The sequence below is a fragment of the Daldinia caldariorum genome (genome assembly GCF_022478825.1).
Source record: "Daldinia caldariorum strain CBS 122874 unplaced genomic scaffold F4812scaffold_4, whole genome shotgun sequence".
Lineage (NCBI taxonomy): Eukaryota > Fungi > Ascomycota > Sordariomycetes > Xylariales > Hypoxylaceae > Daldinia > Daldinia caldariorum.
In genome coordinates, this window is record NW_025953040.1 from 776,366 (window position 1) to 788,010 (window position 11,645).

An 11,645-nucleotide genomic window follows, 5' to 3' on the forward strand; every position below is an offset into this window, starting at 1 on the left:
GTGTTTCCCGTTTGCGTAGGCGCTTAGCTCGACAGAATCCTAGACTCTGACTGGGTAAGTATCCCTTTCTTGATAGACTTAATCACATCACCTTGAAGAGGAAAGGACACAATGTAAACAAGCAGTCTATATTACTATCGTTCTAGTCTGTTCGGGATTTCATAGCCGCTTTATCGCCCCTGGGCCTTCTTACACGCCACGCTAAGTTGAGTATAGGACCGAGGGCTCTTCATACCATGGGCATGTTGATTCCGGGAAGTTCAGTCAGCCCTATTAGAGGGTGTTAGCAGGACGATCTCCAAAACTTGGCAAGGGTACAAAAGACTTACAGCCATCTTCGTCTTCAGAGACAACCTTCTTCACGCTGCACTTCCTTGCCGAGTCGATGGCCTGGGTCTTGAGGTTCGCACATCGGGCACCCATGCATCCGGAGGTATCCATCGCCTTCTGGAGAGCGTCGCCCTTCCACCCGAAGACGTAGTCACCGTGCTGGCCGTATCCGGTGTTGTCGCCTGTGCTTAGGTAGAATGGTTGGGATCCGTCGGCAGGCCATTCATTCTTGTTGTTAAACTTAGTGGTGTCCCAGACAACCTCGTACATGAGTTGCGGGATGCGGATGGGGTGAGTGGACGGGCATGAGCCTCCTAAGCTAAGGAAGTTGGCCGGGCCGGTTGTAGGGTAAGCAACGTGGTCCTTGTGGTTAGGGCTGTCTAGGTTCTTGCCATCCCAGCAACTAAGGAGCCATTAGTCTCCTTGCGAGATAGATTTGGTTAATGGGGGAGCCGGGGGGACCTACGTGGGGAAAAGAATGTTGGATCGAATACCACCTGCGCATACTTTGTTGGGGAGATTCTCGGAATCGACGCTACAACGAGATAAGTCAGAACCTAGGTTGCTAAACAAAAGCGAAGAGGACAGTATTCACCGGTCATCCATGCAAGGGGCACCGGTGTCACCACCGTAGTTAGGTCCCGTGTAGCAACGGAAGCAGTTTTGCCTCTTTAGCTTAGTGTCGGGCCTGGAGCGCGCCATGGCATCACCAGAGAGCATACGGAAGCCCTACAATGATAGATCAGCAAAGCCCCTCTAACTTAAGCGTTACTTAGACGTTACTTACTGGCTTGAAGGCGGTGATTTGACCGGGCTGGGCCGAGACATAGTATACAAGGATACCACCTTGGGTCTGGGTGCTGAATTGATCGTTGAATTGTAAGCTAATATGATGTTAGTAATTGCCGGGCTCAAGGCTTCGAAACTACTAGGGATTAGGTTATGTACGTACGCATGTCCAAGTTGGGGAACACGCTTGTAAGTGCCATTGCGAGCCTTGAAGTAAAGGTTGGCTGTCCAGTAGTTGCTAAAGTCCTCGCCTAAACAGGTCAGAACGTACAGCCTGTGGGAACTTTAATAGGATGACTCACTGAACTGGCAGGTGGTGCAGTCAGCAGTAGCAGAGACATCACCAGTTGTCATGGAGGCATTGAAGCCGTTTCCTCCTACAATTTGGTGGACGTGGGAAGAAGGGATTGAGCCGGGGTTGACGAGAGGGTCCAGTCGGTCAATCACAACATTCGGGCATCCAAATCGGAGCATAGTAGTGCCACCGAAACCACCGCCGAACTGAGGTGCCGCTTCGGCGAAGGCGGCGAGGCCGAGGAGAGTAGTCCAAAACATTTTGGCAAAACTTTGATACCACAAATTTCGTTGGTGATGATCGGAACATGTCCAGATGTGATTCTAGGTTGGGCATAATGAGACATATATAAATTCGAACTCATGGTGAAAACTCAGCTCTTGTTTATTAACTGCCGAAGCATCGTGTCCTATTAATATTAACATGGATGGTACCCAACTTATCGAATTCCCAGAAAAGTCACGGTATGCTATTGTCCCCGTACGCTGCACACGCTGAGAGGCTAATATTCTCGGGCTAATATGTAGCACAATTCTGATAGGCCCGCACCGGGTAAAAGGACTGAGACATTTTCAGCATTCCGGACAAAGGAAATCGTCTAGGGCTCCCCTTTTACCGGTGATAGCATTACGGATGGCTTATGTATCTCAAACCTATAATCAAAACATCTTCGATTCCAAATCACGAAGATTCTATCAATATCACGGAACAATAGGCAAGGTGAATTGAACAACTCGCCGATATAAGATGAAATGAGAATTTATGCAATCACACGTCATTTCTCACCATGAACATGAAAATAAGGGAAGGCTTTGGGCACCAACCCGTCATGAGGATGAATTTTCCATGTAGAAGATAGATATCTTTAGGGGAACTCCAATATAGATGAGGAGGTCTATTATTGGCTCTTATGGTTGCCGGTAATTGTACTAGCAGTCCTTAAATGAGGCGTTAACCAATTAGATGATGTATGTTGGCGCAAAAGTCAGGCTGCAGCCGCTGTAGTAGTCCAAAATGGGAACTTTGTTTTTCCTGACAGACCTTGAGTTGACATAGTAGAAAGGAAGGTAATGTGTAAAAAACCCAGACTGTCTCAGCATCTCAGTAGGAAATGTGCGGTGTCTTAGTCTTTCCTGTTGGTCAGAGTGATGCAGAACCATATATAAGACGATTATATGTCCAACTATACCCCGGGCATAAAGGTATTCAAGTAAGCCCTCCAATTCCAACATATGGAGATATGAGAGAATCTAATATCTAAGTTCTAGGTAGTAAATCCATGAGACTGGCATGAAAATGTGAGAAATACTAAGCAAACACCGAAAGTTTGCTAAAAAAGAGAAGCCCAATAGCGAGGCCTAGAACACGATAGGGATCCAAGTTTGTGTTTTTCGCCAGGGCTGAATCCGGAGCTGAATCTAGATGATTCTCCATGTGGTTATAGGTAGAAGCAACAAATAATCCAATTTGGACCAGGTGACAGTTTGACTGGCATACCTTAGATAACTAAAGAACGCCTTATTAGAAGATGGCTAACATACCTGGTATGGATAAGATTGGAGGTATTTTTCTACTTTTCCTCTCAATTATCCATGACTAGACCCGCTATATCTCAACTTGGAGAGTCTACGTACCTGCCTGTTTAACACGTATCACGGACAGCTCACTGGAACTTACACCAATTCCATGAATATTGGAATCGTGACCTTGTGCACAGCCACAACAAGTCACTCAACTGGTGGATTGTTTAACTCATTTTTATTGGACAAAATAACGAAAGTTGTGCTACAGTTATACCACATTAGGCTCAGCCACCTTAGGTAGTGCCCCGCAATAGGATCTCTTTGACGAGTGTACTTACTGCTGTTGGTACCTAACCTAAGGGGAGCAGAGGAAATACATGGATCTGTCCTAATACAACTACCTGTCGTGTGTAGACTACATAACTCATAATTAAGTTCACTTTCAATCCATCGTAGTAGTTCTTCAATGAAACGTCTTATGCGGAGATTTACACATCCGCGCGGAGAAAAGGCTTTAGGGAAAGGAATTCCGAACGATGAGGCTTTGCATGAGCATAACTATCTTATTTCCAAGTCAGCACCACAAGAAAAAGGTAGTATGGGAAACGAACTCACCAGCGGGGTTTATAAATTCTCATTTGTCCCGGACTTCTTTGAAAATTACGCACAAATCGTAAATGGACCGGATGATAAACTTTCGACTCGACCTGCCCTGGGGATCTTATCACGAAGTTATGATGGTTTAGGGGGTTATTTGGAAGATGATAAGGGGCGTGCTCAGTGGGCTCAATTCGAGAAGTACATCCGACATCTTAATCAGCAGCATATAGATGACGGTATATCATACAAGCTGATGTATGTAATAAGACATGGGCGAGGAATTCACAATGTCAAAATGGACGAGCTGAAGCATTCTGAAGAGGCCGGAAAGCTCGAGATAGTGGATGGGAAGTCATTAAACTGGAAAGTAAGAAAATATTTATTTTTTATTACCCATATATTCTAGTTGCTCAAGAGAGACTAACTATATCAGAATTATTGGTCTCATAAGGAAGGAGATGGCAAGGTAGTATGGGTTGATGCTCAACTTGTGGATGAAGGAATCGCAGAAGCGAAGGAACTCTCCAAGTTATGGTTAGAGGAGGCTCAGAAAGATTCTCTACCTCTTCCCGATACTATTTATACTAGTCCCCTTACGCGATGCCTTGAGACAACAAAGCTTGTCTATGAGCCCGTCATGACTAGGCATGGAAGACGCCTTGAGCCCATAGTAAAGGAAAATCTCAGGGAACGGATCACAGATCATACGTGCGATAAACGAGGTTCGCGATCACGGATAAAGCAAAACTACCCCAATTACATTATTGAAGGTGGCTTTTCGGAAGAGGACATGAGTTGGAAAGCTAATACGTCGGAATCGCTTGAGCAGCACATAAACAGGACACAGCAACTCCTTGACGACATTTTCGCGCACGACAATTCTCCTATTATCTCACTCACAACTCATTCCTATACCATTACGGCGCTTCTGTCGGTAATCGGGTATCCCAAATTCATGATGAATGAGGGGACAATTGTGGCGTTATTCGTTAAGGCAGAAAAAGCTGCAAGGGCTTCAGCTGTTTGATCAACCTGGCGTGAATATTCAGCCGCGCGCGACCTGGCAACCCGTGAAAAATCTTGGTCATATCTCAAATTGCTTCAAAATAATAGCGTCGGCTTATGCATAGCCCCATTTCTTTGTTCGAATCGTCAAGGGTTGTTTCCGAGACCCCTCTTATTCGATTGGACCATACCCCTATATCTTACCCAGGGTGGGCGGCTGCAACATGCCGCTCACTGCTTTGAGAAATAGCCCCCAAATGCAGGAAGGGTTTCAATGCGCTATGGATGCGCTGTATCAATAGAATTTCTTCATTTGTATGAGAGGCTCTGAATGAAATTTCTTTACCTAAACCTACCTACTTTCTCCTGTCGTTTTTTCTTGGTATATTAATCGATGTTTTCGTAAAGGAATTGTTAGAATTTGCTTAGTGTTTTCCGTTCTTTTTACCAGGCACTTATTCTTGGAGGTACGGTATAATTATTATTGTTACATCTACATCAATGGAAATTCTACGAGAGATTTCGCGTTTGTCTGTGGATGGTAGCATTGGAGATACCTCACCAACAGAGATTTGCCTCTTACGCGCCCACCCGCCGTCTCACCCAGACGCGGATGCACATCTAGAGTTCTCTACCGAGAACATCCACGAAGCCGCTCTGTTTGATAAAATTCGCAACGACCAATTATTCCCTCAATCTACTCCGCCAACGCCAAGTCTAAGTTTAATATTCTTTCCAGATTTTAAGTGGAAACCTATCAGCAAGGATCCAATTCAACGTGATCAGCTTTGTAATTACCTGCGACTAGATGATGCCTTGCTGGCTTACATCGTTTCCTCGAGATCAGGCTGGTATCATGTGGCAAGTGACAATCAATACAACTTCATGATCAAAGACTACCTCTATATGCTTGCATGGACCTTCGATCCGGTCACTCTGGAGACACGTGCTATGCTCGCGGCGCGGAGTGATTATAAAAAACGGTCTAGTCTGAAAAACAGGCATGGGGAATTCTACCTACCAGGGCTCCGGGTCGCGCATTTATATCATCCCCTCTCCCTTGCCTGCCTATGCCTTACGGATTTTGTCTTCTATTTTGACAAGCTTATCGTTGATGAGGGGTACACGATCGGCGACATCGAGGAAGACACTGGTCACGGATTATGGGTAAAGGGCAAACCCCAGAAGGGCTTCGACCTGGAAAAACTCATGACCGCATCAAGGAATATCGCGAAGATAATAGGCTTGTTTGCTAACCTTTTTAAGAGCGTGGAAATCACACAGACTATTATCGAGTCTCTGCAGGATAAGAAAACATGGGAAGAATGGTACGGCAGAGATGATGCAGAGTCATTGAAAAACTTCGATCATTGCACTACGTCGTTCAGCTCGGCTGTAGGGCTGCTAAAGCTACGTATCAAGACAATCAAACAATCTGGTCGCGTTATGGATGAACGAGCCAAAGCACAATCCAATGTGGTATGAGCTATCTTCAAGTCATTCGGCGTATTATTTTTGAAAGCGACTTCGTTGTTAACTTCACATCTCTCTAGATAGCAGCTCTGATCCGCCGCCAAGACGCCGTAACGGGTCATCGACTGGCGGAAGCTAGCAAGAAGCTTGCGGAAGCAACCAAGAAGGATAGCTCCGACATGAAAGTGATTGCCATTATGACTATGGCGTTCCTTCCTGCGACATTCTTCGCTGCGCTCTTCGACCAACCTACACTTGCTTGGGACCAACCGCAAGTAATTACAAGCAACTTCTGGGTGTATTGGGCCCTTACAATACCTACAACGCTCATCATATTCGCTCTCTGGTATATACTAAATGAGTACAATATACTCAGATGGAGGAAAAGGAAGACGGAGGATAGCGATATAGAGATGAATCCATATTATGGTTTATCTGAAGGCACCTTCGGAAACACCCTCTTGGTAGATCCAAATGAAGAGGTGAAATCCAGGACCAGAACGAACTTTACGGGTCTTTTTTAGTTGACACTAGACACGTGGTGATGTTCATCTAAGGCGAAGGACACGAGTATTGATTTCTCTGGTTGTGCTCTGGGAATCTTGAAAAATTGGGAAACTGATGCTTGAGTTTTATTTACGCCCTTGTCATGAATAGCATAATAGGCGTACCACTGAAATTGAATGATGGCGGTAATACCTTGTGAGATCTATGCTCTCTTTGTTTAACCCCGGTGCGAGATTGTGGCATGCTGGGACATTATCAAACCCCCTTGGAAAATGACATGCCACCAGCTGCTAAATCAAAGGCAATGCACTCCGCCAACCCGCATACAGTAAATACATCTTTAGGACTTGCTTTGGTCTTAGATTCGGCGGAGATACCAGTATCCCTTAAGAACCTAGCTGCCTCCTCCACTGCTTCATAAACAGGTCCCAGAGCAAAGGCGGGAAGTATTATCATCCGGTAGCCCAGATGCTGCGCTTCCTGTACCGACAAGACGGGGGAAACACCACCTGGGACACAGTTGTAGAGGCACGGCGTCGGAGCCATGCCCTCGCAGATCTTCCTACCCTGATCTTTGGTCTTGATACCCTCAAGGAAAGCTACATCTGCCCCTATATCAAGAGCCTTTCTCAACCGGTCTCTAGCCGCATCATAGCCCAACGTCTCTAGAGCATCCGTTCCAGCGATGATGACTATGTCGCCTTTCTCTTTTTCGCGTGCTTGGACAGCCGCTCGGATGCGAGAGAGAAATTCGTCTTCAGAAGCAAGTTCCTTATTCATCAAATGTCCACATCGTTTAGATTGCACCTGATCCTCGAGATGAAGAGCGGCGACGCCGGCTCTCATATACTGCGACACGGTTCTCCCGACCATCAGGGGACCTGCTTATGACATTAGCCGTATTCATAGCATATAGGTGCTGAAATCGATATACCACCAAAACCGGTGTCGGCATCGGCTACCAGTGGAATAGATGTGTCAAGCGAAGCTATCATGGCTGCATTATCTCTCATATCATTCAAAGTAGCTATGCCCAAATCCGGCATACCGAGTCGAGACATTGTTGTCCCCGCCCCTGTCTGTTTAAAGTGTTAGTGTATATCTGAGTACCATAAGAATCTGGCTAAAGCGTTCCGCCCAGTCTCACCATATACAGGCAGTCAAACCCAGCTTTTAGCGCTATTCTCGCTGTAAGACCATCGTATACTCCCGGGCTGATGATAATATTCCCCGGCGTTGAAAGAGCAGCGCGTAGCCTTGCCACTGGAGTTTTCGAGGTGTCGGCCATTGCGAAGAAGAGCTTGTATTATCAGATCTTGAAATTCGAGCACGTAGGACCCCTTTACCCCTTTATCAGTCAAATCAAAGCCGCGACGGTTCCGACCCGCCAAACAATTAAAAGTTTGCTGATTACTGCGCCTAAGAATATGCAGGTCTGTATCCGCTTGAGATGCCCGTCAAGATGTGGTTACGTGGTTCGCCGAGCTGCCCGATATCTTGCCGACTTTCACCGACACGGGTTCCGTGGTACTAACCCGCATACCTTCGCGATCATCGGCTAACAGCACATCTATCTAAGATTAAAACCTTGCTAACATGTAACCGAAACGGCTTTTTCTTTACGGAGATGATAAGCGAAACTTTACGTAGTAGACAAGTCGACCTATTTCGAGCACCCCTATAAGTAGCAGCCTGACTATTTACTTCAGGACACGACTGGGTTCGAAAATTGGTCTTTTCTGCTGTATGCAAGGAGTTATATCTATCCCAGGGCGGGTATTCTTCGCTATGGAAGTTTCCAACCAGATTGATGAGTTGCTTCGCACATCACGGAACGTCTACATATGGAAAGACACCGAGTCTCAAGGTACGTGATGCTGGCGTTACATGTATCAGTACTTGTGGACGAAATCTGAGCTGACGAAGCATATACCCGGTAGCTTCAATCAAATTCATACGAGACTTGGGGAATTTAGCGCTTGAAGTACGAAGTGCCGGATACCAGCGTGAATGTGAGGTCTTGCAACACGTGGCCGGTATTTGTCTGACGTCGCCAAACCATGGTGGCTTGGGTCTTACTCTCGACACGCCAATAGTCGAAAATGTAGCAACTGAAGTATTGCTATTGATCGCGGCTTGTAAGTAAACAACGATTATAAGCCTTTGTATTACGATAAGTGAACTGAAGAGAATTAGGGCTCGAATCGTTAAACTCCGCTGATCGAGAGAGAAGTCTCGGCAGTAGAATCATCAGGGTCAGACTAGCAGACCGACCTCCGATGAACTTGACTGAGAAGATTTTCGCTATGCACGACGTGGACTCAAAAGGGTTCGTGAGCGTAGGAGATACCATCCGCGTTTCGGTTGATTGGATTATGGCGTCAGAAGCATCGTGGGGTGTAAGTCTACCTGCCGATAGTTACATTATAGATAATACGATCTAACGGTGAGATATTAGAGTATGGAAGCGACATACAATCAGCTAGGATCCCCAGGCATATTTCGGAACGATCGGTTTTGGCTTGCCGGTGACCATGTGGTTGACCCTAGGGTCAACACCCATCCCAGAATCAAGCCCCTCATTGAAGCGTCCGAAAGAGCTAGAAGAGTCTTTAAGATGACGGAATACCAAGGGATGAATGTAGGCATATGATTCAAGGCAATACTGGTATCATAGTGAACACTGCTAATGCATTGCTAGTACACTATCATGCACACCGAGTTCTTTCGAGAGCGTGCGCAGCCCGGGATGCTCGTTATAGGCTCCGACTCACATACTTGCTCCGCCGGTGCGGTAGGGAGTCTAGCTATCGGGCTGGGCGCTGCTGATGTAACAATGGCTCTTGTCACTGGCGAAATCTGGTTCAAGGTACCGGAAATTGTTCAAATTCGGTTTGTAGGAGAGCCGCCCCAGGGCATCGGTGGAAAGGATGTAATACTCTATGTTTTACAGCAACTGAAAAGAAACACTGTGGCTGCGGACAGAGTGGTAGAATACACTGGACCAGGGTTAAACTACCTATCCCCGGATGCTCGCTTCGCCATTGCGAACATGACTACCGTAAGGAGCAGGGCTAGTTGAATATTGAAATGAGTATTCGCTAATGTTGCCTAGGAGTTTGGGGGCATCAGTGGCATCTTCGAAACTGACGATATTACCAAGTCATTCATCGACTCGAGGAAGATCGCACGGCATAGAAACTCATCTTACTTCATGAGACCCGACCGCGATGCTAGATACGCTGACACAGCTACCGTCGACTTATCGAGAGTGCAGCCTTTCGTCGCGAAGTATCCCTGCCCAGATGATGTTGTCCCCGTGTCGGAAGTCCAAGGCCAGAAGCTGGATGGCTGCTTTATCGGCGCATGCACTACAGCTGAGGAGGATATTATCACGGGTGCGCTGATCTTGGAGCAGGGTCTGAAGGCGGGCAAAATACCCGTGCCACATGGCAAGAGAAAAGTCGTTCCGGGATCGAAGCCGATATTAGATAGGCTTGAGAAGAGTGGCTTGGCAGATATTTACAGAACGGCCGGATTCGAAGTAGGCGTTCCTGGATGTAGTTATTGTGTTGGTATGTCTGCAGATCAGGCAGGCCCTGGTGAAGTATGGCTATCCTCTCAAAACCGCAATTTTGAGAACAGGATGGGTAAAGGTCAGCTCCTGCTACCCCCTTATTATTGTAAATACTCGCCTAACGAAGTCAGGCTCCATCGGAAATCTAGCATCTGCTGCGACAGTAGCAGCATCATCCTTCGAAATGGCCATCACAAACCCTCAGGCTCTACTAAATACCATAGACCCAGCAAGATTTGACGCGCTTAAGGGGCGGGGCTCGTTACGTGTGATATCAACAGCGACTTCGCTGGATTATGTCGAGCCGGCTTCAGTCGACCATTCGCGTGAATCAGGATCAAACGACATAGCGCCTAACAACGATGGCCAAGTAGACAACAATACAGAGGCTGCAAAGAAGATGCATGGAAACAAGATAAGAGGTAAAATCCAGAAACTGGGAGACTTCATCGATACAGATGCTGTGGGTATCTTTCCCTGTCCTCAAGATTTTTACTGACGCGAATTCAAGCTGGCCCCGGCCCAGTTCTTGGTAGAGTCCAAAACAGACGAAGCGCTTGGCGCGCACTGTCTCGAGTTCACGAATCCAGATTTCCGTCGAAGGGTCAATGAGGGCTATGATATCGTAGTCGCTGGCAAAGCTTTTGGCTGTGGATCATCCCGCCAGCAGGCAGTCTCTGCATTAATAGGTACCTAATCTAAAGTTGTTTTCTTTTGCTACCCTTCTTCAGACCGAGTACGGGGTCCGCTAAGTTGAATTCTAGGATGCGGGGTGAAATGCGTGATAGCACGGTCCTTTGCGTTTATTTACAGCCGCAACCAACCCAGTCTAGGGCTTCTTGGTATAACTATAAGCGACGATGACTTCCACAGTCTCGCACAGGATGATGTTGAAATAAGCATCGATCTCGATGAGAACATGCTTTATATTAGTGACAAGGGGTTCCCATTTCAGCTGAGTCCAATGGTGAAGCAACTCATGAACTTGGGCGGAATTACGCCAGCATTCCAGAAATTTGGTAAGCAGCTATTCGAAGCACTGTGCTCTGACGTTGCTGGTTCCAGGAGACATAGTCCAGGGCATAAAGAAGTAACTGGCGTGCTACAGTGGTAGATGTATGTTGTCGACATCGGCGCGATGATATAATATACTTGGCTGAATTTGTATTTCCATGGTCGTGGACGTACAGTACATTTGGCGACAAGAGAAATCGTCGGAGCCGAGGCGGGAAATAAAACTTCTAGATTTACAGCGTGGGGTGACCGATTTGCTTCCCCTAAAGGTCACTGTTACTTGCCACTATTACGCTTCCAAATTTGTTGCCCGCTATTAGAATACAAGATATACCTAACCTAGAACATATGAAATATAAGATTACCTTGGGTATCAATGACATATGGTCACTTGCTCGACAACCTATACCCAGTTGCATTATCCAACAACCCTTTCTTGCCACCCCAGTGCGAAGCTTGGGCCGCAATAGAGCACGCACTAACCGCTAACTTACCGACCATATCAGTAATGCCACTGGTCTGTCCCGACAAG

General features: G+C 46.6%; 5 protein-coding genes across 5 annotated transcripts; 3 read left to right on the top strand and 2 right to left on the bottom strand.

Annotated features, from left to right (window-relative positions):
• Positions 1-139: 139 nt before the first annotated feature.
• F4812DRAFT_304463 (uncharacterized protein) lies at positions 140-1,868 on the bottom strand. Its single transcript, XM_047931256.1, has 7 exons — positions 1,422-1,868; positions 1,283-1,370; positions 1,118-1,214; positions 926-1,059; positions 797-865; positions 330-733; positions 140-270 (listed from the first exon to the last, which is right to left on the bottom strand). The coding sequence occupies exons 1-7, from the start codon at positions 1,672-1,674 to the stop codon at positions 230-232; spliced, it is 1,086 nt and encodes a 361-aa protein (XP_047792142.1). The 5' UTR covers positions 1,675-1,868; the 3' UTR covers positions 140-229.
• Positions 1,869-3,535: 1,667 nt separating this feature from the next.
• Positions 3,536-4,564, top strand: F4812DRAFT_450249 (phosphoglycerate mutase-like protein; the record flags this gene model as incomplete). The annotated part of the gene is made up of 2 exons (XM_047936071.1): positions 3,536-3,904; positions 3,971-4,564. 2 exons carry the CDS (start codon positions 3,536-3,538, stop codon positions 4,562-4,564), a joined length of 963 nt encoding a protein of 320 aa, XP_047792143.1.
• A 240-nt stretch (positions 4,565-4,804) lies between these two features.
• Positions 4,805-6,658, top strand: F4812DRAFT_304505 (uncharacterized protein). Its single transcript, XM_047931258.1, has 2 exons — positions 4,805-6,021; positions 6,096-6,658. The coding sequence occupies exons 1-2, from the start codon at positions 5,044-5,046 to the stop codon at positions 6,537-6,539; spliced, it is 1,422 nt and encodes a 473-aa protein (XP_047792144.1). The 5' UTR covers positions 4,805-5,043; the 3' UTR covers positions 6,540-6,658.
• A 70-nt stretch (positions 6,659-6,728) lies between these two features.
• On the bottom strand, positions 6,729-8,228 carry F4812DRAFT_420491 (putative carboxyphosphonoenolpyruvate mutase). The gene is made up of 3 exons (XM_047933455.1): positions 7,670-8,228; positions 7,457-7,601; positions 6,729-7,403 (listed from the first exon to the last, which is right to left on the bottom strand). Exons 1-3 carry the CDS (start codon positions 7,808-7,810, stop codon positions 6,778-6,780), a joined length of 912 nt encoding a protein of 303 aa, XP_047792145.1. The 5' UTR covers positions 7,811-8,228; the 3' UTR covers positions 6,729-6,777.
• An 82-nt stretch (positions 8,229-8,310) lies between these two features.
• Positions 8,311-11,337, top strand: F4812DRAFT_469885 (aconitase family protein; the record flags this gene model as incomplete). The annotated part of the gene is made up of 9 exons (XM_047938918.1): positions 8,311-8,389; positions 8,463-8,660; positions 8,719-8,921; positions 8,981-9,163; positions 9,224-9,583; positions 9,638-10,178; positions 10,231-10,562; positions 10,611-10,788; positions 10,864-11,337. 9 exons carry the CDS (start codon positions 8,311-8,313, stop codon positions 11,211-11,213), a joined length of 2,424 nt encoding a protein of 807 aa, XP_047792146.1. The 3' UTR covers positions 11,214-11,337.
• Between the last annotated feature and the right edge of the window lie 308 nt (positions 11,338-11,645).

Coding starts and splice junctions, on each gene's coding strand:
- F4812DRAFT_420491 (XM_047933455.1), bottom strand. CDS start 7,810: ATGGCCGACACCTCGAAAACTCCAGTGGCAAGGCTACGCGCTGCTCTT. Junction 7,602..7,669: donor GGTTTGACTGCCTGTATATG/GTGAGACTGGGC, acceptor CACTTTAAACAG/ACAGGGGCGGGGACAACAAT. Junction 7,404..7,456: donor TGCCGACACCGGTTTTGGTG/GTATATCGATTT, acceptor TGTCATAAGCAG/GTCCCCTGATGGTCGGGAGA.
- F4812DRAFT_304505 (XM_047931258.1), top strand. CDS start 5,044: ATGGAAATTCTACGAGAGATTTCGCGTTTGTCTGTGGATGGTAGCATT. Junction 6,022..6,095: donor CCAAAGCACAATCCAATGTG/GTATGAGCTATC, acceptor ACATCTCTCTAG/ATAGCAGCTCTGATCCGCCG.
- F4812DRAFT_304463 (XM_047931256.1), bottom strand. CDS start 1,674: ATGTTTTGGACTACTCTCCTCGGCCTCGCCGCCTTCGCCGAAGCGGCA. Junction 1,371..1,421: donor CTGCACCACCTGCCAGTTCA/GTGAGTCATCCT, acceptor TGACCTGTTTAG/GCGAGGACTTTAGCAACTAC. Junction 1,060..1,117: donor AAATCACCGCCTTCAAGCCA/GTAAGTAACGTC, acceptor CTATCATTGTAG/GGCTTCCGTATGCTCTCTGG.